General features: G+C 43.5%; 1 protein-coding gene across 1 annotated transcript in view; it reads right to left on the bottom strand.

Moving 5' to 3' along the window:
* Positions 1-1,128: 1,128 nt before the first annotated feature.
* Positions 1,129-16,350, bottom strand: part of CCT7 (chaperonin containing TCP1 subunit 7) — a 149,517-nt gene continuing 134,295 nt past the window's right edge. The window contains exons 11-12 of the mRNA XM_069205603.1: positions 13,923-14,129; positions 1,129-1,684 (exon numbers count right to left, since the gene is read on the bottom strand). Coding sequence (XP_069061704.1) covers positions 1,460-1,684; positions 13,923-14,129 — 432 coding nt within the window. The 3' untranslated portion in view covers positions 1,129-1,459. The remainder of the gene's footprint in view (positions 1,685-13,922; positions 14,130-16,350) is intronic.

Genomic DNA, 16,350 nt, shown 5'->3' with positions numbered 1-16,350 from the left:
TCTGCACATTGATAGAATGTGTGTGCTTGCAGTTCCTATATAGGTGTTCTGTTGCTACAGGTGGCACCAGCGGCACATGGGTACAAGTTCATTGAAACCCAGCAATTTGTTAAAAACCTTGCTTGGTCTCCTGCTGCAGATGCTGGGTGTTTGGAAAGCAGATGTGGGGTGCGAGGCGGAGGATAACATCCAGGACATTTGGTAGAAAGACCAAGGATGACTGGGAGATACCAGCCACTTATGCACCCGTTATCTGGCATGACCCAGACACCATCATATGGAGGACAGCGAGGAGTTTTGTCAGGAGCAATATGGTGCAGCAGGCGTACAATGGGCTCCCAGTTGAGTCCATGCATCCGAACCACATCGTATTTCCCTCATTCAAAGGATGGCTGTGCACTGTCTGAAGATCCTCTCCCTCCTTCTGTGCTGCCTTTGTGGCTCCTGTAGTGGTGTTTGGGGTTGCTGCCGTTGTGGTGGAAGGAGCTGCTGTCTTTGAAGACGTCTGTGGCATCTACAAAGCTGGAGCAGTACCACTTCCATGTTGGCCTTGATGTTTCCAAAGCTCCTTCTGTGTGTTTTCCTTGAGTGGTGGTGTGTGAGCCTCATTTTAACATCTTCTGACCAGGTGTTAAAATGTGACACTAATTAGACTTAGCATCATTTTTAGAGTCCGCTTCCTTGGTTAGGGTTTTTTTTTTTGCATCGGGAGGTAAATATGGCGCTAGGGAGTTAGCATTCTGGTTAGGACAGAAATGCATACCTTGCATCTCATTGACGCAAGGTGGGTTCGTGCATCCTAAACATGGCGCTAACTCCAATATGTTGATGCTAGACGGGTCTAGCGTCAAAATTTAAATACAGAGTTAGGTTAGCGCCTTTTTTTGCACCAAAATAAATGACACTAACCATCCAAAAATATGGGCCCCAGTTTCTAACAATGTTAATTTATGGAAGGTCCCATAAGTAGACAACTCCCAAATAAACCTCTTGACAAGGCACTATTCCAAAACTATTACTGTGGAGGATCCAATGCTTGAAAAACATTCCTTTTCTTGTTGTCTACAATATACAAATCATCAAAGTTCATTGTAAATGAGAGAAAACATTGCACAGGTTGACATCGGAAAGTTTGCAAAGTGCTTTTAATAAGTATTGTGTAAATTTGTGTCTTTGCCAACACAATCTTAAAAAAAATAATAAATACAGAAACAATCACCACTTTTTCTTTCCAGCACACTGCAAAACATTTTGGAAGGAAACTGAAGGAGGCTAGTGTGACCAGTGATATTAAAGAAGGGAGCAAAGTCTCGCTCCAGGGGCACATCTTCTTTCATACAGAGAATGAAGCTACCCAAAGATAACTGAATGTCATTATCTTTATCCACTCCAAAAAGGCATGTAACTATGGTGAACTGATGCTGGAGCTCAACATTTGTGGAATGGAGATGGGTTGTTTTCAGTGGTTGTGTGGCCTTCCTCTTCCTCGACCACGGCCACCCTGAGGTGCCTCTACTGTGGATCTGGGATTCTTGATGGTTTCATCCACTGATAAAATAAGGCAGGCGGCCTCAGATGCAGCTGTTAAAGCATTGATTCGTACAATAGCTGGTTCCCAAACACATGCAACATAATTGTCTGCAATGTCTTCATTGTTGACATCCACTCCGAACCAAATGCCTCCCTGCACAAAAACAAAATGAGGCGTTTACTAGAATTAGTGCAGCTAAAGGGTATTTTCTAACCAATAAAATGACAACCAGTTTAAAGTAAAGTAAATATTAGAAAATGTTTGCTTAAAATTATTCTGGCACACAAATACTCTTTCAACCTGAAAAACCATACTTAACAGTACAGCAAAAAACAGGATCAGACCATTCTAACATTTGTTTTCAAAGAATACCAGTTTAAAGATAAATATTACACGATTAGTCAGATGGTGTGCATGTACAGAACTGATGCCAGTTTCCTAATTGAACATATTCATATAAAGAAACAATGGACTTCTTCCAATATAGTCACATGTTCAACAAGGCAATCATTATGCCCTCCCTCGTAATGTGATGAGGAATAAGGAAAAGTTGGCTTCTCGGTAGAGAACGTAGCTCACAAATGAGGGCTAATTGAAGTACCACAAGGCTTCCTTTAGGAAATAATGCAGTTCCTTGGCAGAGGTACTTATTACCAGAAACCAAGGCATGCCCACAGCTTAGCAAATGCTTTAAATTACATACAGTGGATATACGTGGGTGTGTGAATCCACTAGTAACTGACAATAAAACAGATCTGATCCATCAATTAGATCCGGGGTGCTTTGCCCAACAGGACACTAAAAAGAAACAACAAAAATGAAAATGTCACTTACCCAGTGTACATCTGTTCGTGGCATCAGTCGCAGTAGATTCGCATGTTCTGCAATAGCTCGCCATCTGGTGTTGGGCCGGAGTGTTACAAGTTGTTTTTCTTCGAAGAAGTCTTTCGAGTCACGGGACCGAGTGACTCCTCCTTTTGTCTCCATTGCGCATGGGCGTCGACTCCATCCTCGATTGTTTTTCCCCGCAGAGGGTGAGGTAGGAGTTGAATTGTAGTAATAGTGCCCATGCAATGGAGTGACTAAGTATGCACTTATTTAAGGTTGAGATGATACATATATAAATAATTGAAGGTAACTTCCAAACTGCTACAGGCTCCCGGGGAGGCGGGTGGGCACATGCGAATCTACTGCGACTGATGCCACGAACAGATGTACACTGGGTAAGTGACATTTTCAGTTCGATGGCATCTGTCGCTGTAGATACGCATGTTCTGCAATAGACTAGTAAGCAGTTATTTCCCCAAAAGCGGTGGATCAGCCTGTAGGAGTGGAAGTAGTCTGAAATAATGTCCTTAATACAGCTTGACCTACTGTGGCTTGTTGTGCGGATAACACGTCTACACAGTAGTGCTTGGTGAATGTGTGAGGCGTAGACCATGTGGCTGCCTTACATATTTCTTGCATTGGGATGTTTCCTAGAAAGGCCATGGTAGCACCTTTCTTTCTGGTTGAGTGTGCCCTTGGTGTAATGGGCAGCTGTCGTTTAGCTTTAAGGTAGCAGATTTGGATGCATTTAACTATCCATCTGGCTATACCTTGTTTTGAAATTGGGTTTCCTGCATGAGGTTTTTGAAATGCAATAAAGAGTTGTTTAGTCTTTCTGATGTTCTTTGTTCTGTCAATGTAATACATTAATGCTCTTTTGACATCTAATGTATGTAGTGCCCTTTCAGCTACGGTATCTGGCTGTGGAAAGAACACCGGAAGTTCCACTGTTTGATTTAGATGGAACGGTGAAATAACCTTTGGCAAAAATTTAGGATTGGTCCTTAGGACGACTTTATTTTTGTGTAGTTGTATAAAAGGTTCCTGTATAGTAAACGCCTGAATCTCGCTTACTCTTCTCAGGGAAGTAATGGCGATGAGAAATGCCACCTTCCAGGTTAGGAACTGTATGTCGCAGGAGTGCATGGGTTCAAAAGGTGGACCCATAAGTCTAGTTAGGACAACATTTAGGTTCCATGAAGGAACAGGTAGTGTTCTTGGTGGTATAATTCTCCTAAGGCCCTCCATGAATGCTTTAATGACTGGTATTTTATATAGGGAAGTTGAATAGGTAGTCTGCAGGTATGCAGATATTGCTGCAAGGTGAATCTTAATGGAAGAGAAAGCTAGGTTAGATTTTTGTAAGTGAAGCAAGTAACCCACTACATGTTCTGGAGTTGTGTGTAATGGTTGTATTTGATTAATATGGCAGTAGCAAACAAACCTCTTCCATTTACTTGCATAGCAGTGCCTGGTGGATGGCCTTCTTGCTTGTTTTATGACTTCCATACATTCTTGGGTAAGTTGTAAGTGCCCGAATTCTAGGATTTCAGGAGCCAGATTGCTAGATTCAGCGATGCTGGATCTGGGTGTCTGATCCTTTGGTTGTGCTGTGTCAACAGATCTGGCCTGTTGGGCAATTTGATGCAGGGTACCACTGATAGGTCTAGCAGCGTTGTGTACCAGGGTTGCCTTGCCCAAGTTGGTGCTATCAATATGAGTTTGAGTTTGCTTTGAGTGAGTTTGTTTACCAGGTAAGGAAGGAGAGGGAGAGGAGGAAAAGCGTAAGCAAATATCCCTGACCAGTTCATCCATAGGGCATTGCCTTGGGATTGTTTGTGTGGGTATCTGGATGCGAAGTTTTGGCATTTTGCGTTCTCCCTTGTCGCAAACAAGTCTATCTGAGGTGTTCCCCAGAGTTTGAAATAAGTGTTCAGTATTTGGGGGTGAATTTCCCATTCGTGGACCTGTTGGTGATCTCGAGAGAGATTGTCTGCGAGTTGATTTTGTATCCCTGGTATAAACTGTGCAATTAGGCGAATTTGGTTGTGAATTGCCCAATGCCAAATTTTTTGTGCTAACATGCTTAACTGCGTGGAGTGCGTCCCTCCCTGCTTGTTTAGATAATACATTGTTGTCATGTTGTCTGTTTTGACGAGAATGTATTTGTGAACTATTATTGGTTGGAAAGCTTTTAGTGCTTGAAAAACTGCAAGAAGTTCTAGGTGATTGATATGCAGTTTTGTTTGATGTACGTTCCATTGTCCTTGTATGCTGTGTTGATCGAGGTGTGCTCCCCACCCTGTCATGGAAGCATCTGTTGTTATTACGTATTGTGGCACTGGGTCTTGGAAAGGCCGCCCCTTGTTTAAATTTATGTTGTTCCACCACAGAAGCGAGAGGTAAGTTTGGCGGTCTATTAACACCAGATCTAGAAGGTGACCCTGTGCTTGAGACCACTGTGATGCTAGGCATTGTTGTAAGGGCCTCATGTGCAGTCTTGCGTTTGGGACAATGGCTATGCATGATGACATCATGCCTAGGAGTTGTAATACCATCTTTGCTTGTATCTTTTGTGTTGGATACATGCGTTGTATGATGGTGTTGAAATTTTGAATTCTTTGTGGACTTGGAGTGGCTACTCCTTTTGATGTGTCTATTATGGCTCCCAGGTATTGTTGTACCTTGCGTGGCCGAATTTTGGATTTTGTGAAATTGACGGTGAACCCTAGTTTGAAGAGGGTTTGTATGATATGATTTGTGTGATTTGAGCACTCTATTAACGAATGGGCCTTGATTAGCCAGTCGTCTAGATATGGGAACACATGTATTTGCTGCCTTCTGATGTGTGCAGCGACTACCGCTAGACATTTGGTAAAGACTCTTGGTGCGGTTGTTAATCCGAAAGGCAGTACCTTGAATTGGTAATGTATTCCTTTGAATACAAACCTTAGGTATTTCCTGTGCGATGGGTGAATTGGTATATGGAAATAAGCATCCTTGAGGTCTAAAGTTGCCATGTAGTCGTGCAGCTTTAGCAATGGCAATACTTCTTGTAGTGTGACCATGTGGAAGTGGTCTGATTTGATGAAAGTGTTGACTACTCTGAGGTCTAGGATTGGTCTCAGTGTTTTGTCCTTCTTTGGTATCAGAAAGTACAGTGAGTAAACTCCTGTGTTTATTTGTGTGTTTGGCACTAATTCGATTGCATTCTTTTGCAATAGTGCCTGCACTTCTATGTCTAGGAGATTGGAATGGTGTGTTGTTAAATTTTGTGCTTTTGGTGGTATGTTTGGAGGGAACTGTAGAAATTCTATGCAGTAACCATGTTGGATAATTGCTAGAACCCAAGTGTCTGTAGTGATTTTCTCCCATGCTCTGTAATAATGACCTATTCGTCCCCCCACTGGTGTTGTGTGGAGGGGGTGAGTGACATGTGAGTCACTGTTTAGTAGTAGGGGTTTTGGGGCTTTGGAATCTTCCTCTATTTCTAGGGAATTGCCCTCCTCTATATTGTCCCCGAAAACCTCCTCTATACTGTCCTTGGTAACTGGACGGTGTGGCTTGTGAGGTGTTGGCTTGTGTGCTTTGACCCCGAAACCCCCCTCGAAAGGGCGTTTTACGGAATGAGCTGTAATTCCCTCTGCTCTGCGGGGAGTAGAGTGCGCCCATGGCTTTGGCAGTGTCCGTATCTTTTTTGAGTTTCTCAATCGCTGTGTCCACTTCTGGACCGAACAGTTCTTTTTCATTAAAAGGCATATTGAGAACTGCTTGTTGGATCTCTGGTTTAAATCCAGACGTTCGGAGCCATGCATGCCTTCTGATAGTTACAGATGTATTAATTGTCCGTGCAGCTGTATCTGCAGCGTCCATGGAGGAGCGGATCTGGTTGTTGGAGATGGCCTGTCCCTCCTCAACCACTTGTTTTGCCCTATTTTGGAAGTCTTTGGGCAGATGTTCAATGAGATGTTGCATCTCGTCCCAGTGGGCTCTGTCATAGCGCGCAAGTAGTGCCTGGGAGTTCGCGATGCGCCACTGGTTTGCAGCTTGTGCTGCGACTCTTTTACCAGCTGCATCAAACTTGCGGCTTTCTTTATCTGGGGGTGGTGCATCTCCAGATGTGTGAGAGTTGGCCCTTTTCCTAGCTGCTCCTACAACAACAGAGTCTGGTGGCAGCTGTGTTGTGATGAAAGCCGGGTCTGTAGGAGGCGGCTTATACTTTTTTTCCACCCTTGGTGTGATTGCCCTACTTTTGACCGGCTCCTTAAATATGTCTTTTGCGTGCCGGAGCATACCAGGGAGCATAGGCAGGCTTTGGTAGGAGCTGTGGGTGGAGGAGAGTGTGTTGAACAAGAAATCATCCTCGACCTGTTCTGAGTGGAGGCTTACGTTGTGAAATTGTGCTGCTCTAGCCACCACCTGAGAGTACGCGGTGCTGTCTTCTGGTGGAGATGGTTTTGTAGGGTATGCCTCTGGGCTGTTATCTGACACTGGGGCGTCGTATAGGTCCCATGCGTCCTGGTCTTGGTCACCCTGGCTCATGGTGGTGTGAGCTGGGGAGTGTGATGGCGTTTGTGCTGGTGAAACGTTAATCACGGGTGGAGGAGAGGGTGGTGGTGTAACTCTTTTCACCACTTTTGGTTGTGGTGCTTGTTCCGTCTGGAACTCCAACCTTCTCTTTCTCCTAATGGGGGGAAGGGTGCTTATTTTTCCTGTCCCCTGCTGAATGAAGATACGCTTTTGCGTATGGTCCGCATCAGTTGCTTGTAGCTCTTCCTCAAACCTATGCTTCTGCATTTGGGAGGTTAGCGAGTGCTCTTCTGTATAAGAGCCTGAAGCTGGGTCGCTTGCAGTTTGTTTCGGCGTCGAAACTTTGTCTGCGTGTTTTTTCGGCTCCGAGGTGACTTTTTTCCTTTTCGGGGCCGAAACCTCTCGGCGTCGATCTGTTTCGGTGCCGCTGTCTCGGCGTCGAGCCGTGTCCACACCGGCATCTCGGTGTCGAGGCTTGTCTCCAGCACTTTCTCGGTCCCGAGAAGGCTGCGTGCCGGTGTCTCGACCGGAGTCGGACGATCTCGGCACTGTTTGGGCCTTTTTCGGTGCCGACGGTCGGTCACCGATTTTATGGGTTGAGCCATGGCCTGGTGGCAGTGGCGTCCCCTGGGCCTTGTAAATGTTTCTTTGTGTGGTTTTCGACGTCTTACTCACGGTTTGTGTATCGTCGAATCCTTCGGAGTCTGAGTCTTGGATCGAGAAGGTACCTTCCTCTTCCTGTTCCTCGAACTCCCGTCGGGCTGTCGGTGCGGACGCCATTTGAAGTCTTCTGGCTCGACGGTCTCGGAGTGTTTTTCGGGACCGGAACGCACGACAGGCCTCGCAGGTGTCTTCGCTGTGCTCAGGTGACAGGCACAGGTTGCAGACCAAGTGTTGGTCTGTGTAGGGGTATTTATTGTGGCATTTGGGGCAGAAACGGAACGGGGTCCGTTCCATCGGCGTTCTTCAGCACGCGGTCGGGCCGACCAGGCCCCGACGGAGGATCGAAAAATTACCCCGAAGGGCACCGGAGCTCTTCGATCTTCGATGCGGTGTTGAATGTAAGTATGCCGATCCCGAACGCAACAATACCGACGAAAATCTTCCGAAATTAACTATTTTTTCTGTTCCGAAACTCGGAGCGACAGGAACACGTCCGAACCCGATGGCGGAAAAAAAACAATCGAGGATGGAGTCGACGCCCATGCGCAATGGAGACAAAAGGAGGAGTCACTCGGTCCCGTGACTCGAAAGACTTCTTCGAAGAAAAACAACTTGTAACACTCCGGCCCAACACCAGATGGCGAGCTATTGCAGAACATGCGTATCTACAGCGACAGATGCCATCGAACTAAACTCTCTCCATAAAGAAACAGCTAGTATAAAAGTATTAGCGTGAGCTTTAAAAACTTCCAAGTGAGGTTTGTAAGTAGGAAGCTTGGCACACGATGAAACCTCCACACCGCAGAGTTTGCATTTGGTTCAGAACGCTTGCTGCACATGAAGACTCAATGTTTGACCTGCAAGACTGCTGCTGCTTCTGAAAGGAGACCGCAGAAGAGGAGGGCAAGCCACGTACTAAGGCTTCTAACAACTTCTACTAGTGTTACTCCCCCCCCCCCCCACCCCTTTTGTGAATCAGAGCACTATATCCGATGTTATTTCAAAAGTGCACATTCACCTTTGAGAATTTTTAATGCTGTTGGAAGTTAGTAGGAAAAGAATAGTGTGACAAATCAGAATCAGTCGCCAGTCTGCCAAGATTGTGATCCAGACCCAGAGAGAAGACCGTGATAATAGAATAAAATAAGGTTCCTGACTCATAGTCATCTTTATTAGTCATTAAATGTCGTAATACATTCCCACTGCATGCAGAAATCCCTCAACATTTTTCATCCAATATATCAGACTGACAGAACGAATGGTCTACCATGGCAAAATTCCAAGAATCACACTCAGCAAGGTTGTTCAGTTACAATTTGCTGAATGTTTTGGCTTTTCAACTCTACAAAGCAACACCCAAACTAGTCCCAAACCTTATCTTCTACTATGGTCACTAAAATAACCGTTGAGACTACTCCCTCCTGGCTAACCCCAAACCTCAGTTCCCCTAAACAACCCTTCTAAATTCTTCCTTCATGTGTCTCCTTTGACTTATCCCAAACCTCAATTTACTACTACGATCCCCCTAATCCCGTTTTGCACTCTTGCCTCCTCCATCTCTTTACTCATCCCAAACCTCATCTTACTACCATGTTCGCCCCAATTAACACTTTCTAGTTCTTCCCTCTTCTAACCCTCCATTATTCTCTTCAATCCAACTAACAGACTTAAGTCCACCACTCAAATTAACTCCTATTCCCCTATACTAATCCACCACTAATCATTTTGTGTTGCGGAGTAATGTGCTACTCGCCAAAAAGCAATTTGATGCCTTGGAGTAGTAAGCACTATACAAAATACAATTACAACTACCTAAAGCCCAATTTGATGCATACAAGGTCAAATTAAAACAGGAAAAGCACAGCCTGATAGGCTTACCTCCTTACTACAGAAAAAAAGAAAAAAGGGCTTTGATCCTGTAAGAGTCTAGGAGCTTCCACACCCTAGTGTGCTTCTACTTGCAGTTGCCTCACAGAACTACTTCAGCTCATGCTAGCAGACGTTTGGAACACTGGTCATTTGTCACTTTTTTTTTCTCTTTTAAATCTTCCCTCAACATCTTTAGTTGGTAGGCATAATTTAAAGAGTTTCCCCTGTCTTTTCAACTCCTTTTCCAGCAGTGCCTTCACCTTTTGTGAAGTGTTTTTATTGTGGCGAGAACAAAAGCTGCTACACAAACATCGCGAGGACTGTATAGTCTTTCTCCCAGCCTCACATTGTTAAGGAGTGTGAATTTAGCTTACGAATATTAAAGAAAAAGTTTAAGGCAGGAGCGTTATCAGCAAGCAGTAGGGGAGGTTGGAAGGCATCAAGATCAAAAGATAAGTGAAGTGGTCTCCAGGGAAACCTTTGCTTCCAGTGGGCCTCTGCCTTGTTCCTCTGTGGCTCCAATAAAGGGAGATTCAAGAAGAGAAAAATCAAGAAAAGACTGTATGCAGCACATTTCTTACGTAGGGATTTTAAACAGCATAAGCATTTGGAAAATCTTAAAAAGGACCAGATCTTCTCAGGGATTCAGGCACCACTGTTAGCAGAGATATTTAACTTACTTAAAATTGCACCCCACTACTTTCCGCCATGGTAATCTGGTTCTTTTTCTGTAATAAGGAAAGGATCTCGAGCTTGCCATGACTGGGTAATATTTATAAATCCCAGTCAACGAATCAAAAACGGAGGCCCTTCCAAATAGCTATAACCACACTCAAGTCTCTAAAATTTCAGATGATTTCGCCAATGAAATCGGAGTGAAAGGTAGCAGAAATAGAAAACTTATCTGTGAACATAGATCTTCGGAAAGATAGTCAAAAAGAAAATCTTGAAGGCACAGACTTAATACAAAAAATAATGAAGGGCCTTAAAACACAGCAGGATATTTTCCCATCTATTGTGGGTCAAGTTTATATGGAAGAACTCCCACAACTGTCATTTTCTGTCTCAAGGCCTGTCATACTACTTTCAGAAGAGCTTCTTTAACAAATTCAATATTATTAAACCTTATAAAAAGCATGGAAAAAGCCTCGAGCAATTAGGGAGAAGCCTAGCATCCTTAGACCCTGAGGCAGTCTCTGCCCAATGTAGTATATCTATTATCACTCTCGCTCCAAAAAAACTGTATTCATCGAAAAGAACATTCAAAATATCGCAGTACCACTTACACAGATGACTACGGTCTTTCACTTGAAGTGTTCACAGATAAGGAGTATAGCCCGAAGTTTAAATAATAATGAAAAACAGCCCAGAACATTACTATCTCCCTCCCAAGTGTATGCTCGGCGGACAAGATTTCAAATAAGGAGATGTGTCTTCTATTATGTACAAAATGTCTGTAGGCACTACTGGAGCAGAAAGGGGTACTCTCTTTCAGGCAGTGAGCAGTTTAATTTCTGAGATTTGACATTGCTACAAATAAGGTGCTTTGTCGAATAGCACAAGACAGATTTGATGAAGCCTCTGCCATCCACCCAGCAGGACAGCAAGCAAACAGTTTAATTACAAATCGTGTAATTTTGAAAATTCCAAGGGCTATAAGGTCAAAGAAAAGTGGGTTGAGGATGGTAAACTACAGACATAAATTGGTATGAAATTATGCCATTGTGCATATAGTCCCAACCTAGAAAGAATTAATAAAACCTCTATAGGTAACTCATCTCTGCAAGGAACCTTTGGGGTATTAGAGTGATATGGAATAAAAGTGCCCAAGAACTAGACCTTTTTGGGAGGGAATATAGAATATTATAATAAAGCCAGCTGCCATTCATTGGGATGGATCCCATTTGTGACCTTGCTAGTCAGATGAACAAAGCCAAGCAAGATGAGAAAGAGAGGCAACAAAGTACTTTCATTCCTTAACTGCCCATTAGTGAATTGCTCAGGCACCAAGGTCAGAAATGGAGGTTCCTACAAAGCAGGATTGGGTGACTAACACAAATATTGTGTAGTGGAAGGAACTGCTTTATTTTAGCAATGAACCACTGGAAAACCTGTAACGACAGGACCAACTGCAGGACTGGCTCAAACCTTAAGAATCAAAAACCAAGAACGATTTGAGTAAAAACGTTAATTAAAACCTTGCCTGCTCTAAACTCACTCGCATATTTATGACCTCTTCTTTCCAGTACGTGAATATTTCAAACATTAAAATTACATATTTGTGATTACGTGGCACATATAAATCACATTCAGACAAGAACCCACAAAGGAAAACAAACTTGAAAGGTTACAGTTTACTATACTGTGCAAAACAAAGCTGATCCTCCCTCTTATGAACTTCCAAGTGAGTGGTCCGGGCAATGATAATCTTCAGTCTTCACTCAAAGCAATCAAAGGCATTCTCTTCATGCAGAGGTTTAACCAATTACCAACCAAAGAAAGTTTAAGCATATTTCCAGAAAGACCAGCATTTACTCATAGTCCTGGTCAGATTCCAGTTCGAAGTCTGTTGTAAGATCGAAAAGGTACTTCAGTTGAGCAAACAATTCTACTTTGCTTTGAAAGTCATCCTGCATGGTGGAAACGCCAATGCAATTAGCAATTTCTTGGCCAAAATGCAAATGCCAACAGGCCACTTTCTGCATTTGAATCAAGGCTCTGACGCTACCTCCCTTGAGTTTCTACGTTGCTGGTGAAATTTAGAAAATCTCAAAACTGTCCTATTATTGTTTCTACTGTTCTAAACCATACCTTCCCAACCCAAATATGATGACTTGTTAGTAATTCCCTTAATGTCTGTAGGTACTTATTATCTTCTGGTCACATTGTGAATGTAATTGTATAACTTTGCATTTTAAAATGTATCCTGTTACTAAATAAAGTGAATTGCTCCACTTTGGAGCTAGGTTAGTGCTGTATAAATAATAAAAATAAAATACACCACTTCTTCAAAGCTCTCTCTCTGGGCACCCTCTCATGTCTGCTTGCCATGGTCATTACATCCCTCACTCAAGGCAAATTCCCAGAAACTCTGAAGACACTCCTAAAGAAACTTACACTAGTCTTTCATGCCTTCGCAACTGCCGGGCCATCACTCACCTAGCAATCATCACCAAAATCACATTAATTCTAACCATGTCCTGCACTGCTAGCAGTCTGGTTTCAAATCACAATGCAGTATGGAAACTGCTCCCTTAAGCATCATAGACTATGCCCACCTCAACCCTGATGAAAATGACCCCTTCCTCTTGAAATTGCTGGAACTCTGTTGCCTTCAACACAGTTGACCAACTCATACGCACCCTGAAGTCTTGAATGGTGTTCACCAGCAGTGTCTTTTACTGGTTCTCCTCCTACCTTTCCAACTGGCACCAGTTTCAAATGGGCACCTCACAGTCGCAAAAACTCCTATCACCTATGGAGTCCCGCAGGGCTCTATTCTATCCCCAGTAATGTTCCACCTGTAAATACAGCAACTTGATGCGCTATGCACAAACATCAAGATTTACCAATATGCCCATGATACACAACTCTACTTGAAACCCTTCTCTGCATCAGACTCCTCAAACACTGCATGGACATCATCCAGTTCTGGAGGACCAGAGTCTATCGGAAGCCAAGCCAACCAAGACAGAATTCCTGTCATTCACCGAGATCAACAAACTAACTGTACAAGCCTGACTCAACATACAACTTGAGGGCTTGGAACTCCAACTGAATGCCAAGTCAGTTGGATTCACTCAGGACACCAACCTCGCCCTCAAAGAATACAATGCCAAAAACACAGACAGTCTGCAACGGTCTTGTCTATTAAAACAAACAAAAAATAAAAAAAAGTAACTGTTTCTCCCTGAAAACTGTTTCAGAGCTGCTGTCCTCCGTCCTACTCTTGCATCTGGACAGTGGAAACACCCTACTCCAAGGTCTTGCAGATTACACCTCTAAGGGCAGGTCTCATCCAGGGCCTGGAGAAATAAGATCACATGACCCCCCACCCTGATGGAACACCAATAGAGCGCCTCGCTGACCGGCACCATCTTCAAAACCAGCAGCATCATGTACAAAGCAATTATGCCCAGTTACCCACTTATCTTGCAGACAAGCTCACTACCTCTGGTGTTTCTCAGCACACCTAAGACTGGCAATGAAGAAGAGTAAAACAAGAATATAAGCAAGGCAGCAGAATATTTACATCTAGGAACCTAGGACAACATCTCCAAATCCATTTAGTTAAGATATTTAAAGACGACAACATGACAATGCATCAACAGTTCACAAGCTAAACTACCTATCCAATCACACTTGTTGGCCTGGACGCTGTACAATGCTCAGCTGCATTTTGGCTAGATTCGAGCTTAAGAAATGCCATATACATACATAATGCAGAACAACTTGAACATGAGCAATCCCATGCTCAGCTGGTCCTGTGTGGGTAACTCACCTGTGCATGCTTGGCTCTCAGCTTGTTCAGAATATTCGTGGCATCGAACCCTGCATTGTCGCATAGTTGTCGAGGAATTATCTCAAGGGCCTTGGCATAAGCTCCAATGAGAAGCTGCTGCTTGCCTGGGATGGTTCTGGAGTAGTCACGAAGATACTTGGATAGCTCCATTTCTATCGCTCCTCCACCAGCAACAACTGAATCATTCTGAAACAATAAACAGTCCAGATTATTTACATACAGAGTTTTCCACCTCGCACCCCAAGTAAAAAAGCACTGGCAAAGTATATAGATCTTGCCTTTGATCTATTGGCTTTGCCAATGCTGTGGTCATGATGCACAGCATCAACAAAAAAGTAGAAAGAAAATGCTTTAGGGTGTGGCTGCTGTTGCCAGCATCATCATTCTGTAGGCATGTGCATGTCATCATGTGCCTTCAGAAAAAGGCAGGTGCACAGTTTGTTTTTTGATTGACCAATCTAGGACACTGGACAACTTTGGAATTGGAAAATAAAGTGTGTGAAATGTAAGGGAGCAATCACCAGCAAAGGGCACCTGCCAAATATGAGAACAGCACACGAAAGAGAGAGCAACATGGAGCGTGGATTTTGTTGGAGTAGGGAAGCAGCAACTAAAGGAGAGAGCTAAAAAAAGATGGGCTCAGAGTGCTGAAAGAAAGTATAACTGGAAGCAGTGGAAGGATGCAAGCCATCCAAACAAAAGGAAGGTAAAGAGGAAATGCTTTGGGGGATGGACAAACAGAAAAAAAGGGTAAGGCAAGCCACTGAATAGGATTCAAATACAAAAGTAACAATAAAACCACCCAATGGTGAGCAATGGGTGGACTCTAAGCCCACTATGTTTTTGGGAAGCCCACATGAGGTCTTTCGCAACCAGACTGCTTGAGCTGTCCAGTAGGAGACCTCTAAAAATCTGTAGCATGCTGAAATGTTAGCAACTTGATCTTTGTCCTCTACGAAACATAATAAAAACGTTTACATATGTAGCAACACATTAGACTGTGTAGGTCGAGCAAATGCACACACTACAAGACAATGCAGCAGACAAGAGTGGTCAACACAACCATAGTCCCACACATCACAACTGAATACACTTTCTATGCCATAACTGTAGCAGGGGTCGTCAAACTGGCTGGCCTCAAGTGATCCAGGAGGGTGGAGGTGTTGGCAGGCTCTAGCCAAGAGCATTATGCTGGTAACAAGGCTTTGGTTTAAACTGAAAAAAATGAGCTGCAGTAAACCGCTCTGTAATGGGCCATCGCTAACATTTGTTGGCATTTATATCCAAACTTGGTGTGTGTGTGTGTGTCAAATGGTAAAAGACTCAAACTACTCTTCAAAACCCCCACTTCTATTCATTACACAGTGGATACTTTTACATGATAGTAAGACCTACTTGAACAGAATAGTAGTTTAGCATCATATATTTGATTCCATTTTTAAAAACAATAACAGAACTTAACTGCAATGGTTATGTAAGTCTAGACATATTTAAACATTGCCAATTTAATAGAATTGTGAAAAAAAATTCCTTCAGCGTGTGCAGACGCAGCAATAAAAATTTTAAGACCGCCGTTCTACAAAGACATGCGATCAGATAAACCCGGTATTTAGAACATTTTTAACTCATGAGATAATCTGCCAATTTCTTCATTCCTTTCATATTGAACAAAGGAGTTTCTTGCCACATTAAACCCAGCCCCCTCTTCAAGGTGGGCTGGCAACTGACTACAACTTTTTGCCCATTTCTACAATTTTCTGCACATTTCTAGCATTTTAAGAATGTGCCTCAAACATTGGAATTTGTGCCTGAAAAGGCCTCTGAGAGTTGACAGATGACAGAGATGCAGGAACTAAGTGTGTGAGTGGGAATGAAAATGTCACTTACCCAGTGTACATCTGTTCGTGGCATCAGTCGCAGTAGATTCGCATGTTCTGCAATAGCTCGCCATCTGGTGTTGGGCCGGAGTGTTACAAGTTGTTTTTCTTCGAAGAAGTCTTTCGAGTCACGGGACCGAGTGACTCCTCCTTTTGTCTCCATTGCGCATGGGCGTCGACTCCATCCTCGATTGTTTTTCCCCGCAGAGGGTGAGGTAGGAGTTGAATTGTAGTAATAGTGCCCATGCAATGGAGTGACTAAGTATGCACTTATTTAAGGTTGAGATGATACATATATAAATAATTGAAGGTAACTTCCAAACTGCTACAGGCTCCCGGGGAGGCGGGTGGGCACATGCGAATCTACTGCGACTGATGCCACGAACAGATGTACACTGGGTAAGTGACATTTTCAGTTCGATGGCATCTGTCGCTGTAGATACGCATGTTCTGCAATAGACTAGTAAGCAGTTATTTCCCCAAAAGCGGTGGATCAGCCTGTAGGAGTGGAAGTAGTCTGAAATAATGTC

This window comes from Pleurodeles waltl, chromosome 1_2 (assembly GCF_031143425.1).
Source record: "Pleurodeles waltl isolate 20211129_DDA chromosome 1_2, aPleWal1.hap1.20221129, whole genome shotgun sequence".
Lineage (NCBI taxonomy): Eukaryota > Metazoa > Chordata > Amphibia > Caudata > Salamandridae > Pleurodeles > Pleurodeles waltl.
This window is presented reverse-complemented; position numbering and strand designations above follow the sequence as displayed.